The sequence below is a fragment of the Dermacentor silvarum genome, chromosome 10 (genome assembly GCF_013339745.2).
Source record: "Dermacentor silvarum isolate Dsil-2018 chromosome 10, BIME_Dsil_1.4, whole genome shotgun sequence".
In the NCBI taxonomy this organism is placed as follows: Eukaryota; Metazoa; Arthropoda; class Arachnida; order Ixodida; family Ixodidae; genus Dermacentor; species Dermacentor silvarum.
Genome location: NC_051163.1, coordinates 103,724,111 through 103,741,692, shown reverse-complemented (window position 1 = coordinate 103,741,692; position 17,582 = coordinate 103,724,111). Strand labels below are relative to the sequence as shown.

The 17,582-nt window shown below is 47.5% G+C and overlaps 1 protein-coding gene across 1 annotated transcript in view; it reads right to left on the bottom strand.

The window, feature by feature from the left end:
- Positions 1 to 731: 731 nt before the first annotated feature.
- The window catches only part of LOC119466399 (CAD protein-like), a 127,622-nt gene continuing 110,771 nt past the window's right edge, over positions 732 to 17,582 (bottom strand). Inside the window, exons 40-44 of the mRNA XM_049656788.1 lie at positions 13,701 to 13,826; positions 11,648 to 11,803; positions 9,583 to 9,684; positions 8,911 to 9,005; positions 732 to 2,026 (exon numbers count right to left, since the gene is read on the bottom strand). Coding sequence (XP_049512745.1) covers positions 1,924 to 2,026; positions 8,911 to 9,005; positions 9,583 to 9,684; positions 11,648 to 11,803; positions 13,701 to 13,826 — 582 coding nt within the window. The 3' untranslated portion in view covers positions 732 to 1,923. The remainder of the gene's footprint in view (positions 2,027 to 8,910; positions 9,006 to 9,582; positions 9,685 to 11,647; positions 11,804 to 13,700; positions 13,827 to 17,582) is intronic.

Genomic DNA, 17,582 nt, shown 5'->3' with positions numbered 1-17,582 from the left:
GTTCCCTACAAGTGTGCATATAAGCTACATACATGACATTTCCAATCTCGCGTGTAACAGTTTTTCAGCTATTTGTTTATTTTTGTGTTATACTTCTGATATATTTACGTTGTTTGGATATTACTCATTTTCGTAATGCCTTTTTAATGCTTGTATGACTATGTAAATCCCCCCGTACCCAATGACTTCTTGAAGGACTGTAAGGTACTGTAAATAAATAAATAAAAATAAATACGCCATTGAGTAATTGCAAGCTGCATTTTGAAAAGAAAGTGTGCGTATGCATTAACTGTGCTATGAGCAAGCATGTACCGGTCAACAAATTGATTAGGCAAATGCACTGATATTTGTTCACTTTTGCAATACGACTGCTGAAAAAAAACACTATTCAAGATCCACTTGCTGCAGCTAGCCATGCGACAAACTTTCTCGTACCTGAATTACCAGACTTGCCACTGGCCTTCAACTGGGCTAACTTCCACTTCCAAAACTATTAATGGAAACAGGGCTCTGGCAACAGGTTTCATTGACCAAGTGCAAAAGCCAAACACTGATGTGCCTATTACCCAAGTCCCACTGAACATGGTTCCAAGCAACCACATGCCAGCAAAGCTTCCAGGTAAAAGTTTGTATAGTATATCAAATGCGGTCACCACAGATGAAAATTCCAAGCATCCACACACACTATAAAAATGAATTGAGACAGTTGTTTACACAGTGATGTTTACATGAAGATTTGCAAAAGTAGCTTTATTTCATTTGATTGTTGGGTTCTCATCAAGAACAGCACAATTTTCCACTCAACACAAGCAGCACTTGGGGTGGGCAATACTCCTAGCAGATCAATGAATATTTGTAAATATAGAAAAAAATATTCCACAACATCAACATGAGGAATGCTTCTGTGGTTTGCACAAAAAATGCCAACACAAATGGCACATCATACGCCATGAAAACCTAACACACTGTTGAATATGGCATCAAAAAAAGATACGATAAAGAAAACAGTATGTATATTCTTGGCAACAAGAAACACCAACAAGGTAAAGTCCAAGGTAGCACAAATGTCCATCTACTACCAAATATGAAAATATTGTGTCACAATACAACATCCATTCATAGGTATAGTTCCTATTGGCAACTATCTTAACATCCCTATGTGGCGCAGAATTTGAACAAACAATTGTCACAAAATATGCGTCCATAATTTCAGCATGATAACAAGCAAACAGCGAAAATCATACGACATGGTCTGTTAAGTCGTCAAAGCAAAGCAGGACGGGAATCTCCTTGCTAGCTTCAGGTGTCTCAGATCAGTACTTTGCAATGCCAGCAGCAAAGCTAATGAAGCTCTTGGCACCTTCAAGACAACTGCACCCATACAGTATGCTACAACTTGGGTCACAACGCAGATTAAGAATCAACTGTACGGCGACTGTAAAGGTCTTCCAGCTGAACCTGCTTAGTAAATATTGCAACAAAGGAGTTAAGATGCAAGCAATGACAACGCGATTATAAACGGTCAGGCGCACAGCTCCACACAAAAAACATTTCTGTTGCTAAAAAAAAAAGAAACACACACAAAAAAAAACAAAAAAAAAAACAAGGAAACATTAAGGTATGCAGGAACCTTTTCAGCCATTGCAAAATTGTCACTACAGGAACGTGCTACACGCGCACACACACACACATTGTGAGAAGGTCAACAAGTTTGTTGTGCTAACCTGAAAGTTGATTCTAACATCCACAAGGCACAGTTTTCTTTTTTGTCCACAATGAAAAGTACCATGTTCAGCCATTATCACAATGAGACAGCCGTAGAATAAAAACTGTAATAAACAAAGAAAAAAGAAGAGTCGCAGCGAAGGAGCAAAACCAGTGACATGTCGAGATCGCTGCGGAACGCCGTGAATTCAGGTGTTCTCATACTCGTCCCAGCACCATTGCCAGGAGTGCCATGCGGATGTACATTCCGGCCTCAGCCTGCCGGAAATATGCTGCTCGAGGGTCCGTGTCGAATTCCGGACTGCGTAGAGGTAGGATAAAATGAAACAGCAACGGTTAGAAAAAAACCTGCATGCTAAATTAACTACTGCAGTTCTGTTGGCCAACCCTGGGTGGCACCCAGATACTACGCAATACAGTCAAACCTTGATATAATGAACACGGATATAACAGTTTATCGGATATAACGAAGTAAATATAAATGCTTTCTCACCGATATCAGTGTGTACCGAATGTATGCTTGTAACGAATATCGGATATAATGAAGGTATTTTAGTGTCAGATACGGACAGACAGACAGACAGACAAGAAACTTTATTTTGTCCTAAGGGACTACTTTGTCGTAGTGGCGGGCCCCACCTGCACTGGGGGCGGAAGACCGTGATCTTTAGCCCTGTCGCAGGCCCTTTGGACAGCCCGAAGCTGGACTTGAAGGTCGTCGCTCTTGACGGCTTCTTCCCAGTCTTCTTCCCTGTTGAAAGGCGAGTAGTGCAATGCAGAACATTGCCACAGCATGTGGTTCAAGTGGGACCGTTCCTCGCCACAGTCAGGGCGGCGAGCTCTGGGTTCTGTAGGGCAGTCGTGATGAGTGCTCGGGCCCTGGCTGTGCGCCGGGCCTCGTTGTGTTGTAGGTGAACGTTCCTCGGGAATGGGGAGACTCGAAAGGCGCCCCTTTCTTGCTGGTGGAGAGGGACGGCGCACGACTCCACAGCTATGACAATGAGGCCCGTCATCTCGAGTATTCGGCGGCTGGACTTGCTGACAGACAGACAAATGATCTGCGCCCCCCGTTTTATGTGCTTCTCGATTTCGCTCAGGGTGTTGTGGACTCCGAGCTGCATGAGCTTCTCCGTGCTGGTCGTCACGGGGATGCTGAGCACTTGCTTAATGCTCTTCCTGATGAGTGCGTCGATCTTGTTCTCCTCAGACCGTGACCAGTTTAGTGCGGAAGCCACGTAGTTGATATGGCTCATGAGGAAGGCGTGGTAGATCCTTAGGAGGTTGGCTCCGCTGATGCCACCCCTCCGGCTTGTCACTTGTGAAATAAGTCTGAGCATGTTTTCCGTCATCGTGCTCAGGCGCGCGATCGTTTGCACGTTGCTGCCCTTTGCGTTGATGACCAGTCCGAGTGCCCTGAGAGAATCAGTCCTCGGGATGCGCTGACCTGTCTTCGTTCTGAGCTTGATCGGTACTTGATCCAGCGGCGTTTCGAACTTGCGGCCCTTTATGTCGGGCTGATACAGCAAGAGCTCCGACTTGGTTGGCGAGAGCACCAGTCCCGTGCGCTTGAGGAATTCTTCCGCGACATTCAGGGCCTCTTGCAGAGCCCGCTCCACCGCTGCACCAGATGGTGATGTCCGCGTAGAGAGCGTGATTGAGATTGACGCCCCCAATTCGGTCGAGTCGGACCGATAGGTCTCTCATGGCGATGTTGAAGAGCAGCGGGGAAAGGGCTCCCAGCGTGTTTCCGTCAGACTTGATCTGGCCCAACTTGATCGTGGCCTTACGATCCCCGAGGAAAGAGCTGACGTACGCGTGAAAGCGTTCGCCGAGGTTCAATCTCAACACAGAGTCGAGGACGTGCTTGTGTTTGACGGTGTCGAAGGCCTTGGCGAGGTCCAGTGCCAAGATGCCTCGGACGTCTCTCGTGACCATGTCGACTATCTGCCTCTTGATCAGTAGCATGACCTCTTGAGTGGACAGCGAGGGTCTGAAACCAACCATATTCGGCGGGAGGAGCTGTCGTTCCTGGGCATACCTCGATATTCTGTTGTGGATGACATGCTCCACCACCTTGCCCATGCAGGACGTGGGCGAAATGGGTCGCCGACTGTCTATGGCTGGTGTCTTGCCTGGCTTTGGAATTAGGATCACCGTGGCTTCCTTCCAGGCATCCATTACGGTGCCGGCCGCCCAGGCCTCATTGATTTCCTTGGTGAGCAATTGGATCGAGCCATCGTCCAGAATTCGGAGGAGTCTGTTCGAGATTCCATCCGGCCGGGGCACCGATCTTCCGTTGAAGCCTTGAAGGGCTGCTCTGACGTCCGAGACGGAGAAGGGGGCGGCGAGGTCCTCGGCCGGTATTTTGTAGCGATGCCTTATGACTTATTCTATACTAGTCTTATCATCCACCGCGCACGGCCGGCTGATGTTGATAACGCGAGCGGACCCCGTCACTGACCACTGACAAAACGCGAAAAGGCATTAGCATCGGAAAGGCATCGCTACAAAATACCGGCCCTCGTCCGCTTTGCCGCTGTAGGCCGGGTAATCTTCCGGCCCGAACTGCCTGATGGGGTGGTAGCGACGCGCGACTTCGTCCATCACTTCGTTCGTAGATGCGCCTTCACTAATGAGCTTGTGAGCCAGCCTATCGATGGCCAGAGTGTGGTTTCTCTTGGACTGCGTGTCGTCCAGTAACTGCTTGAGAAGGTTCCACTTGCCTCCCGCACGCGTCTGTCCATCGACCGACGCGCAGACTTCGTTCCATTGCTGCTGGCCGAGCTCCTTGCAGTGCGATTCAATCTCGCGGTTGAGGGCCGCGATCCTCCTCCGGAGGTTTCGATTCAGCTTCTGCGTCTTCCATCTGGCCGCGAGGGAATTCTTGCCTTCGACTAGGTGCGCCTATCGAGCGTCCATGCGGTCAAGCTTGAGGTCCATTTTCACGGTCTTGGTGACTGCAGCCACGTCCTGCTTGAGCTTCGCTACGAGGTCCTCGAAGGTCTCGTATTCTTTGTGGTCGTCCTTCCTTCTATTGCGGAAGGGGCCCCAGTCCACTATTTTGAAGGCCCTCTGCGGGGACGCGCTGACCGGAAGGGAGATTTCCACGATGTAGTGGTCACTGTCCAGGTTCTCTTCTAAGTTGTGCCACTCCGCTCCCGGCGCATTCTTGACGAAGGCCAGGTCCGGGGTGGTGTCTCTCGAGATTGAGTTTCCCATGCGCGTGGTGGGGTAATGGGGGTCAGTGATCAGTTCTAGGGAGCTGTCAGTCACTGCCTGCAGGGGTCTGTAGCTTTTGGGAATGCTTCTCACGTAGCCCCAGGCTTCGTGCGGCGCGTTGAAATCACCGGTCATAATGAGGGGCGCCTCTCTCGCCTTGGTCGTTGGGCTGTAGAAGGTCTGCCGGTTGTCCCTAGGAGAGCAGTACACATTGATAACGTAGACGCTGTTCTTGAGCCAGCTGTTGGGTATGATCTCGACGAGCGACACTTCCAGCTTGGTGTTGCCAAGGTGGAGATCATGCTCCTGGAAGGCACACTTCTTTGCAATGAGTATCATGATGCCAAGCCCGTTCTCCGCTAACGAGGAGATGGCTCGGTACCCCAGGTGGGTAATCGTTTCCATTCCCATTTCCTGTAGCAAAATGACGTGGGGCCTCTATTCTGGCTCCCGGGTCATGATGAACTGCACCAGTTGAGGCCTGCGCCTCCGGAAACTGGCGCAGTTCCACTGCCACATGATGAGCTTGCTATCCGCTCTGGCCATGGTTGGGCTTGTTCGACCGGAGGTGGGCTGGGATGCCATCTTGCTCGTCAGCCCACGACAGCTGGTTGTCTTCTAGCATTTCACTGGACACCGCCTCCGGCTGGCGTTGTCACCGTAGTGTACGTCACAGCGCTTGGCAAGCTCGTTCTCGAGCAGTTGTACTCTGAGTAAAAGGGTCTGGTTGCTCTGTACCAGCTCGGTAAAGGATTTTTGCATGCGGTCCAAGGACCTCTGCATGGCAGCCTCTGCTCTGCTTACGTCCTGAACCGTACCCTGGGAGAAGGTGGCTCTGCGCTTGGCTGCCCTTGCTGTGGCTCCTTCTTTCGCAGACGGTTGCCTTGCCACGGCCGCTTGGGCGGCGCTAGCGTTTCGGAAGACCTTGAAGTCTGCCTTCATTCTCTGGATTTCCTCCTTGACACTGGTGTTTTTGATCATCAACTGCGCGATCCTGGGGTCGTGCGCCCGCTCGCTCGGCTGTGCGGCGGTGTGTTTCGTCTGGCCCAGCTGAGACCTCCTGGGATGTGCACCTTGAACTTGGAGTGGCCCCTAGACTGAGAGCGCCCTCCTTGCACGGAGCGCCCTCTGGAGCAGGAGTGCCCCTTTGAAGAACTCCTCTTCCGTAGCGCTGACGTCAGTGGCTGGCTCACCTCGTGTGCCGCGTTGGCGCCCTTCTTGGCGGCGGCAGGTTTCTTCTGCCGGCGTCTTTCGCGTCTCTGCTTAACGACATATGGCATTTGGAAGCGTTGCTCGCACTTACGGTCAGCTATTGGGTGTGGGCCGCCGCATATGCCGCATCTCACCTCACACTGGTGGCCTTCGGTGGGGGACGCTGCTCCACATCCCCTGCACTTCTTCACACTCGGGGTCGGACATACATCCACCCTGTGGCCCACTTCCCCACAACCATAGCACAAATCCACTTGCCTTCTGTATAGAGCGCAGGGTAGCAAGCCTGCGCCGCACATGACATAGTTCGGCACCCTCAGTCCGTCGAACAGGACAATAACCATGGTGGTGGTCTTGATGCGACGCACCTCCAATGCGGTGGGGTTCCGTTGGTTGACGATCATTGAATGGAGCTGGGCGTCGTTGAACTCGGCGTCGACTCCCCTCACAACACCCTTGCACATATTGTCCGAGGCGGCCATGTACGCGATTACCTCAAAGACCCCTTCGCACAGGCGGATCTGTTGAACTATCGCGTAAGCACACGCGCTTTCTTCTGGTGTTGAGACGACAGAGATGTTTTGCACGTTGTTAGGGCAGACCATGTCTTTGCTTACCTCGTCGGGGGAAAGCGCCGCCGCCATAACCAGCGCTTGTGCCACCCTAATAGTGCTGATCTTTTTCACGTCGAGGCCACCCCGTGGCCTAACGATGACTCGAATATGGTCCCGAGGCAGTTTCGGGAGCCTTGAGGCTGCGGCCAGTTTCTTCAGCACGTTCCGCGAAGCTGCCGTGTGGCGGCCGCCCCTGCCGCCTTCCTGCTTTACCGAGCTTGGCGTCGACTTGGGAGTCTCTTGCCTTGCCTTCTTATTCTTGCCCATTGCCGTGGTCCAGCCAGAGCACCTTGCTTCTTTGGGGGTGATTTCTACCCCCTCCACCATCTCGAATTCGGGCATGATGCCCCACCACCCCGGATTAGACCAACTCGTCACCTAGCCCAACTCGTCACCAGCGTTAACCCGTTAGGGTTAGCTGTGCACGGCGTGGCTAAAGGTTCAAAGTCGTAAAATAGTTCCAGAAAAGCACCTACAGAAATAAATCCGGTATCGGCTTGATCCCCCAACAAACTGCATCGAATGATGCACAATAATCAAGGGTTTTCGCGGACTTTATCACCGAAAACATTTGAGGAAACGGGAGTCGATGTTTGCACGTCCGCACTTCTCAGCGGACTCAGTGTCAGATACGACTTCGTTATAACGAGGTTTAACTTCACACAGCAACGTCGGCAATAAAGCAGTCTGGGCAGAGAGTGCCATTGGACGTGTTTGTGTCACTGTTTGGGAAAGCCCCGGTGCTTTCCTTTGGCAGCACTGAAATGGTGTTGTTCAATGCTTTGTGCAATAGCCTGTGCTGCTCGCCAGCTGCAACCAGCAGTGATGAAGTGTTTTCGTTTGCCACACGAGCTGTCACTACGCTCAATCTGCCTGACAGCTGCAATGAAATGCTCATCCTTGGTAGTGTTTATACCTGCAGCACTTTCTCGCAAAAGCGCACAGAAAATTTGGAAGCAGAATTTTTCCATCTGAGCAATCTCTTAAAAAAGAAAGAAAAGATTCCTGACGCCGAAAAAGAGAGCGATGCCTATAGTCTGCCTCGCCAATAGAAAAGCCAGAACAATGGGTGGATTTCACATGAGTGAGAGCAACTTTCATTAACCATCCACATTTTGACCCTTTCACCCCTTTCGAAAATAAGATGCTGTTGTAATTAATAAGTTTTTTTTTAATTCGAAAGCTTTGCTGTAATAAGTTGCTGCACCTTTGGCTGCTGCAAATTCTAGCGATAGCTAGTGGCAATGTAGTGCCCTCTTTTGGACGTGGGCTTAAGTCTAAGTTCTCACAGCGTCACCATGGCCTCCGAGAACAGGCTACAGCGTGCGCGGCCCTAATCTCAAAGGCCATGGTGCGACTTTTCTACTCATAACAATTGACGATTTCGCGGCAGATTGTAAGCTACAAAAGCAACTTATCATAGAAGAAATGTATTGCATTTAAATATTGAAAAAATGACCAAGGAGCAGCGTGCACTAATAGAAGGTCACGGAATAGGGCATCCCAATTTTTGTCATGCTTTCGTCGCGTGAGGACGCCAAAGGTAATTCTTTCACAATTTGTTCTGAAGAATTACAGATATAAATCATTGTTTCCCGAGAAAAGCAGTGCTCGTTTCAGTTAATACGAGACACAATCTTGCCATTAGGGGGGCTATCTAGATTCATGTTCCGAACGGTTCTCCCCCTTTAAACACCATCCAAGAGAGACGCTGCCGCTAATGAGGTCACTATTGGGGTCAATATTGGGGTTAGATGAATTCGTGCTGAGCAGTCAAGTCCAAATTATTTGGCAAAGGCCAATTTCAGGATTGAAATAATGAAAGTTTTGGCTCATGGAAATGTATGGGCGCTGGCTGGGACCTTCAGTTGGGATCAAATTGACTGAAAAATTGAATTAGCCGCAGTTGAAATAATGAAATTCTACTGCAATTAACAAAAACTTAGTAACTTTTGCATTCTTTAGACGACATGTAATAGCAAAAGTGAAGCTAGTCATCCATTTGCTAGATATCCTGCGCCTAAAGCAAAGGTGTAGGCAGATAGCGACAGACACGTGGGCAAAAGTGTAACGTGGTGAAGCACACTTGTAAGTCGGGAAAAGGGTCCACTAGCATGCCATGAAATGCAAACGCACAGACCTGATTTCGAAGACCCGTGGCAGGGGATGCATAACAATCATGCGTCTCTTGGCCTTCGTCATCAGCTGAGGCGTCACCACAAAGAGGCCACAAGCCTACGTCACGTACAAAATAGAAAAAAGAGAGAAAAAAGAAAAAAAGAAAGAGGGTAGGCAAGGTGAGCGTAGGAATACACACTTATGCAGCTGAACCTATACAGAATTTCTATAAAAGCAAATACTGATGCAATGAAGTTGTACTTCAAGCCAAGAACTTTACATAGAGTGTTTTATTTTAAGTAAGGTTTCTGCAATTCATTGACACTTTTGGTGGTTAACACCTTGCTAGGAAGCATTCATTAAAGCAGGGATTCTCAAGCATGTTGGTCTCAGGGAACTCTGCGAAGCTCCATGAAGTGCCAAGGAACCGAGAAGGATGAGAAGTGGCTACAATGCTCTCACATCAAATAAAATGCAATGAACAAAATATTGTAAAAGTGTGATTGCCTGTTTCCCTCTTGACACCAAACTATCTACAATTACGGGCAAATTACATTTCTCAGAGGGGCATGACTGTGTGCGACAGCACTTCAAAAGGCCAATGCACAATTCTGAAAAGCAGGGGAAAGAAAATACCCCCAAGCTTTGAAAAACGCATGTGCTTCATCCCGGAATGTACGTAACGTGGGCATACCTTCTCGTACTCCTCCACGCTGCTGAAACGCTCCTTCTGAATCCTGGTCATGTACAGCACGTCTGTATCTGGCAACGCCGCTTCCAGGCTCTCAATGTCCTCCTGCTCAAAAGAAAAGAGCGAAGAGAATCCAAAATGAAGTCAAAATTTAAACTTGCATACACACGAGCCACAAGGAAAGAAATGAAGTGTCACTGAGAAAAAAAAAAGAAAGACAGCAACATAATTAATGCTGTTTTATTATAAGAGCAGCAGCTTTAATCAGCCAACAGTTGAACCTCAATACATATAACAAACACATACACAGTCCCTGATTATTCAGACATGCTGGAATATTCGGACAGCTCTGCGGCACTGTCACTAGCCCCATAGACTTAATGTAAAAGGATATGGCTGATATATCGAACACCTTACAGCATGCCATGCAATAATTCGGACGCTGCACAACTGCGTGCTAATTTGGACATTGAGACAGCAGAAATAGCGATTTTTGTTTTGATATGTCACTGGCACTGTCGTCGGCCATAGTCGGTGCCTCCTTGAAATAGAAACTAGCGAAGCCGAGTCGATGTAGTAGTTGCCAATGTAGACTCAGTGCATTCATTGACTGTACTTTTGTCTATCTGTAACGATAGCATGAGCATGGTCGAGATATGGGCTGCGATCTTGTGATGATGCCTTCCACTCGATTCTTTGCCACTCTTAACCACCGTTTATGGCCAGCTGATCCCGTTGATAACGCGTGCGCCACATGGACAACTGTGCAAAAACGAGAGTGACACCATTGTGGCATCTGATATTGCACTGGCGCACACACCAGCGCATACCCCGCGCCATATGCAGCACGCGTGCCTTGAAAACACGTGACCACGCATGACCTTCTTTGTGGCTTCCAAAATCTGCGTGAGGCGGTTGCTTGCTCGCTTGCTCATTTCAAAGGCCATATCATCGTCGCAGTTGACTGGAGCGGGACGCGCGCTGCCGTGTGCCCAGTTTTGGTAGCACTTCCATGCTTTGGCACTTCGTGTGTGCACTCTTTTTATCGTGACCGGCTTTGAAGCGATCGCGGTAGCAATACGGCGATTTAAAAAACGTTCGTTATATCTGGAAGCAGTTTCTGTAGGGAGGGTCGGAAAATCGTAAATGCACTGAAATGTAGTCGTTATAACCGATACAGTGCTATATCTGGGAATGTTATAAGTGGTTTTGAATGTATCTGCATTTATGCCTATAATGAATGTCGGGTACAACAAAGGTATTTTTGTGCTTGATGCGACTTCATCATAACGAGGTTCGACTTAAAATTTTAACACTGCATGAAGATGATGCAGGGTCTGTTATTTCAGATATCTCTTGATGCATGTTTGTAATCATTATTCCATGTTTATGTCCACTACAGAACTTCCCAGCAATTTTCAATTACCCCTGTCTTGCACTAGTTTGTGTGATCAAATTAGGTCACACAAACAAGTTCTCTTCAACCTTCGACTGCACTTTCTTTTTCTTGGCATCCGTTGTGTAACTCTAACAGAATACCCGTTACCTGCCCTACAAATCATGACATTGCAGTGACTGTGAACCACAGTGGCACAATGAGTAACACTCATCACAATGATAGCGGCGAGCACAATCGTCGATTGTCAAAATTTTATCGTCGGGTCAAGCATGTCGGCATTTATACATGACTCGAACAAAGATTCTAGTGCAATCAGTGGTACTTCTACAATATGCACAAGGCTATTCGTGTTGCGCATGCAATTTGATTATACAAGGTTCAGCAACAACAACACAGGCAACAGATAGAATCGACAATAGCATTTGACAAAGTTCTGATGCATGCTGGTGTATCTTGCACCGAGCGATAACTAACTGTTGTTAGCAGGTGAAAAGTGGTCCCCATAAAAAAGAATAAACAAATGACAAACAACGTACGCATCTCAGTATTATATGGCCAGCCCAACTTGAAGATCAGTTGGATTCAATTTGACATGCTGTAAACGAATGCCAGTGAACAGAGATCACAGTACGCAAAGGCACACATGGCGAAATGCTTGTTCCTTCTCACCTGATTGATTCCCTGTGCAGCCACGACGTCGCGCACTGACTGTGGCATGCCCAGGTTAGCTGGGGCCACATAGCGCAGCTGCACGTTGTAGTTAGTCAGCAGCCGTGCCAGGGAATGCACTGTGCGGCCATGCTTCAAGTCACCCACGAGTGTCACCTGCATCAAATTTTGGAGCAGTAACGTGCATGATGCAACAGCGTTCTGGATGCAACAGCATTCAAGCGTGACACTGGCGTTAGCAGAAAAGCTGTAGAAGTTTGTAGAAAAGTTGTAGGAAAGTCTGCTTCACACCTCTTGCATGCAAAAATATGACACCTAGCAAGTGTGCAAGCTTTGGAAGCTCTTACATTTTAATTTGATACTAAAGTTAGTTTTTCAATGTCAGGCCTGGCGTCATTGACATTATGACGATGTCGCGATACAGAGCAATGTTTGCTGATGTCATGTAGCTGTAAGGCTAGGTATGCTAATATTGCCCACTGGGAGCGCAACGTAAATTTCTTCTGGCTCTGATCTGTTTATGCATGGCAGCTACAGTAATCACAGGAACAGTGTGCCAGTGTGTCATGATGTCATGAAACCCATTGATCTGCTCAGTACCAAAACCTAAACTGGTTGACAGAAGAAAAACATCATAGTAAGTTACCTAGGCTGCTTGAACGCTTGGCGGTATCTTTTCTAGAGGTTTAGAACTTTCAGATCTGCCTTTAATGGGGGGGGAAAAAAAAGAACAACACAAAAACGTAATGCAAGTACCGATTTAATGCTGTGTGAACTGTACTCTCTCTAGCCTTTGCAAAGAAAACATTTCTCAAGTAATTCCTTTCATTTTTGCTCACCCAGCAGAGCAAATCAATTTGGTGGTTGCAAGCAGTTTTGAACATTGTACATCTAGAAGATCGCTCGTACAGTTTTAGGTTCTAGGACTTCAGGAAAGCCTGAAAAAGAAGACTCCAGCCAGCGGCAACTTCACATGAGATTACGTCGTTGCTAATGAGAAAAGAAGTAACCGCTCTAGTGCTGTCTGAATTACAAGTGATTAAAGCATGGCTATGGCACATAGCCTTGTTTTACTGCAATAGCAATTATACGGTTACTCGAGGTGCGCTTGTGCTGTTGGTGCTGCCACTGCTGCTGTTGACGTGCTGTCACGGTATCGACTATGCATGTGCAGTCAGGATGCGTAGGGTTCGGAAGTCTCCAGAGACATGGGAGGTGCCATGCGTTTGACAGCAAAAATGACAAAGCCAAGTGGATGCACCCTTGCACTCCACTCCATCAGCACTGCAGCGGAGCCAGGGCAACGCTCTGTATTCCGCTGCTGGCATATGCCTTGTGCATACAAAAACTAGCATCCCTGCTGAGCACCTGTGCGCATATCCGACTACAGGCTAGTGTAGGGGGGCGGTGTGGCCACAGTTTATTTAGACCGGCCAGCCATGGTGTTGGGAGCGGCAGACACCGCGGCCGCTCAGGTCAAGAGTGCTAGCGTGTTCTTTTTCTCGCGTTACCTCCATGTGAGCCGTTGTCTTCTTAGCCAGCTCTGGAGCCGATAGTTGTACCACCACACTAGTTTGCACCTGCGCGTGCACTGTCGAGAATAAATTAAAATATGGCTAGTCTGCAGTAATGGCGAAGTGACAAAAGCAGATCAGGTTCTCTGGGTGGAATGGTTGCGACAGATTGTGCCATCATTACATAAACTAATGTTGCAATGATGTGTATTTATGATTTCTGGAGAGAAGACGGACATGCACAACTTGTGAACAGCATGAAATGAAGCTAACACCAAATGTCATGTGTAAGCAATCATCCCATAGTTTAAAGCATATGGCTCCCTGAGTGACAGCATCTTCTACTCTGTAATTTTTCTAGTATGGATGAAAGTTATTGCATTTCTGTTCTAGCTTTGTGTTTAATAATGGGAAGTATTAAAAAACTATCTAAAAATATTTGAATTTGTAACGAGCACCTATTAATAATGCACTCATTTTTTAGCTTTACAGCCATTTGTGCAATAATTTGTGGCAAAGACTCCACAGGTCCCCCTTACCGTTAGGTTGTTGACTGTGCCGATCTCCTCGCGGATGGTGTAGATGTCGAGAAGAGCCTGCGTTGGGTGCTCGCCGATGCCATCACCGGCGTTGATCACCGGCTTGCGGCAATGCTTCGAGGCCCGCTGCAAGAAATAATTCCTACCTTATACTTTCGTGTTTCATGCAGATCCGGCAAGGCAACAAACGCTAGAGAGACCTATCACTGCTCGCACTTGCAACAACAGAATATAGCACCATGTGAATGAGTGATATAGGCACGCATCATGTAATTGAATGTAATGTTAAGTCTCGTACGTTTATCTTGCAAAAGGTGACAGTTACTGCATAAAAGGCGTCGCAGATCTCGAGCCATTTACCACCAATTGAGTGGAGTGACACGCTTCTGCGACTAGAAGCCACAGTGCACTTAGACTTGATCAAGAGGACAGTGAACAGTACTGTACTGGTTGCATTCAAGTAGCGCACATATGGTTTATTAAGGCTTGGCACAAGGTAGCTGGAAAACCCGGTATACGGTCAACGCCCGACTTAGCGGACATGCCTCATAATTCGGACGAATTCGCGACACCGCCACGGGCCCCCTAAGCCAATGTTGGCTCTATGGGGTACGTGCCAACTAGGCTGCTCGTAGAAGCATCCAGAATAGCAAGCCTGAATGATAAGTGCGTAAGCAGGCCCTCGTATTCATTGGCAGAAAATTTGAGTGGCAATTTCGCAGTAAATGCGAGAGAAATGCATTAGCATTACCTTGCACCTGGGTCCTGGATTCACGATTTAAACCGCATTCCTGCAATGTGTTCAGGAGCTCACTTGACACACGTCCTGCCTCTTCGAGGAGCAAAGTGCAACTGATAATGGTCAGGAGCAGACCAGTCAGTTGCAATATATATAGTAGAACCCCGCTGATATGTTCCTTGTTCATAAGTTTTCCAAGGTGTAACATCGCAAAAGCCTGCTCCCGGCAAAAGGCTCATAGAGACCTATGTATTAGAATCCACTTTGATATGTTGTCATTCCCACAACATTTCCTCGTCAGACTTTGGTGCATAGTTACAAGAAACAATCAATTGTACTGTCTATAAGGTAAACAATCTAAAAGAAAATTGCCAACCAGCCATTCTGGACACTATATCCAAGCACCATCAACAGTGCGCTTTTTACGTGCCACGATCTTGGCGGAAATTTCAGAAATTTCAAACACCTCACAGTGCACTGCTCAATATTAGAACTCCGCCTGCACAACTGTGTGCCAATGTGCCCACAGAAACAAGAAAAAATTTAAGCCAGTTCCACGCTTGTGAAATCTGATGAAACAGTAGAGCTTGCAAGCGTGGTGTATAGCGTAGCGGGTATGACGCTCACCTTCAGACCTCGAGTACCCGGGTTCAAATCCCGCCTCTCTCTCTCTCTTTCTGTGTTTCTCTTTCTTTCTCTCTTTCGATCATCTCTCTCTGTGTGTCTCTCTCTCTCACCCATAGCAAGTTGTGTTACAATCGTTGGTACAATGCAACCATATAGTTCCCATAAATGCATGTTCTGCAAGCGTAGGTGTATAGCCTAGTGGTTATGACGCTCGCCCTTGGACCGCGGATACCCGGGTTTGAATCCCGCCTCGCCAAGAAAGTTTATTTTGTTTTCTTTATTTCTCTTGCTCTCTGTCTCTCTTTGCACCTCCTCTCCTCATTTCACACTCTCTCCACTTTGCTCGAAACTGCGAACACCATTGCTCCGTAGGGATCAACCACGATCTTAAACAGCTCCGCTGTTAAAAAATGGCTATATGTTGGTTTTAATGCGTAGTCGGCATGGTCGCCGGCTTCTCCTCGAAACCGAAACTAGCGAGGCCTAGCCGATCCAGTAGTTGCTGGACGCACCCAAACTGCAGGACAAGTCAAGACAAGACAAGCCATGTGTTAAAAGGCTACATCATCTGCATTTTTTGTAGGAGTTCTGCGGGTGTCTAGTGCTTTTGATCTGCGTGTTAAACAGTGACACAATCCTGGGCAATTTCTTCAAGCAGTTTTAAGTGGCGTTAACTCCACCTTCGAAGGCGATGATTATGTGAGGGAAGTGCCAGATAATGACTGTTGTAAGAAACCCCAATCATTCGGCTATCGGAACTCGGTCGACTTCAGTTATGCTGCCAGGGGATGAAGATTCGGTGCATGCAGTCACTGCACTTTCATCTATCTGTAGAGAAAGCTTGACAGTGGTTGAAATACGGACTGACCAGGTAACAGGCAAGCTTATGCGCGTGCAGCTAACACGATGACGAACTTGGGCCATATTCTCGGACAATCACTTTCGAAGTTACCACAATCAGTTTTGCAGCGCTGGATGCATTGATGGGTGACAGCGATCCTGGCACTGTGATAAGACGGCATGCTTGACACTGTGCCAAGAAAAGCATAACTCGTAGAGGCCGATGCATCTAGCGCTAGTAATGCGAAATCTTGCAAAAGATAAGGTATCCCCAAAAGTGACGATCTGAGAATAAGACACGTTTTTCGGCCACTTGCGGAATAAGTCGCTCTTCCTCTGTCCAATTCGATATTTTAGACTATTAGGCAGTCCTCGTTGAGTCTGCATTAACAGACGGCGACTAAGTCTTTTGCAGGCTTAGCTGTGCACAGTGTCCTTGTTTTAATATTTAACAGCACATTCACATGATTTTAACAGCATGTTCGTGCAGTATGTTTCTCGGGTATCACATTTTTTTTGCAGTCCTATGGAAAACATATTAGAGGGGTTCTAATGTATACACACAATTAAAGGGAAAATGAGTCATCCACCCAATCGTAGCAGTTGCTACAAAGCCAAGACAAGCCAAGTCTTGCTTCTCTCCACCTAGCAGGTTTCCACTGAACCCTTATGTATACACACAAACACACACACACTCTTCAAAGCATTTGTTAAGTTAGTGCTTGTGTTTGTTTCTTTTGCATCCTTGTCATCCACAGTGCTTAACTGTTCTTAGGTATGTAATACCAACAAGGCCGAACGTACATGCTCGCCAATGTATAAGGACGTGTGCAATATTGAACGCTGCAATCCTTAGGCATTCGATTTTTTAAACTTTTTGCCATGACCACAGGTCCGAAATGGAATTAATTGAAAGCACCACCCCCGCCATTTTAATTATCTCGCAGCCTTGAAACAGTGCTCTAGCATGCCTATCTGTTGGCAGCTGTAGCACTGTGGTGTCATTAGGCCTAGCGGCTTTCATATTTGCTATCAAGCTTCCTGCTGCCGTGTTTTTCATTCAAAGGATCTCGAGCTCTTCACCTATGGTGTCGAAGTGCGGAAAGCATGGCAAGGGTCTGAAGCAGTTCATAATTCCAGTTTCCAAAAGCTAGCTTCGTCACAATACAGCAATGTATTGCTGTGACGCATTACCAAGATTGCAAAGCGGTGACTGTTCTGGGACATATAATGTATTCCTTAATTATACACTCGAGCACCTGCCGTCTGCTGCCACAGTACGAGCACCCAGATGCCTAATAAGTGTACCAGCAGACCATTGAAGCTATTTTAAACGTGGCTGTGGTGATTTGAGCCCTTGAGGAAGTTGAAGGCATGCATTAGTTTTTTTTTTCGGACATTCCGATTTCACGGACGTTTTCGCAGTCCCATACTTGCCAAGTTTAAGTTCGGAGAAACCAAATTCAGGAGATTTTCTGAATGTATAATCTTGAATTGTATAATTTTGCCCAGTGTCTCATCACGCATGGACGAGTGGTACTGTGTGCTCGTCTTTTTCACGATGCTAAATTGCCGTGCACACTCTGCATTGCTCTGTGGTATCAACAAAACACCCAGCTACCAGTTTGGTTGAGTACTGCTTTAAAAATACTTGAAGATTCATTTTGCACTCGCGC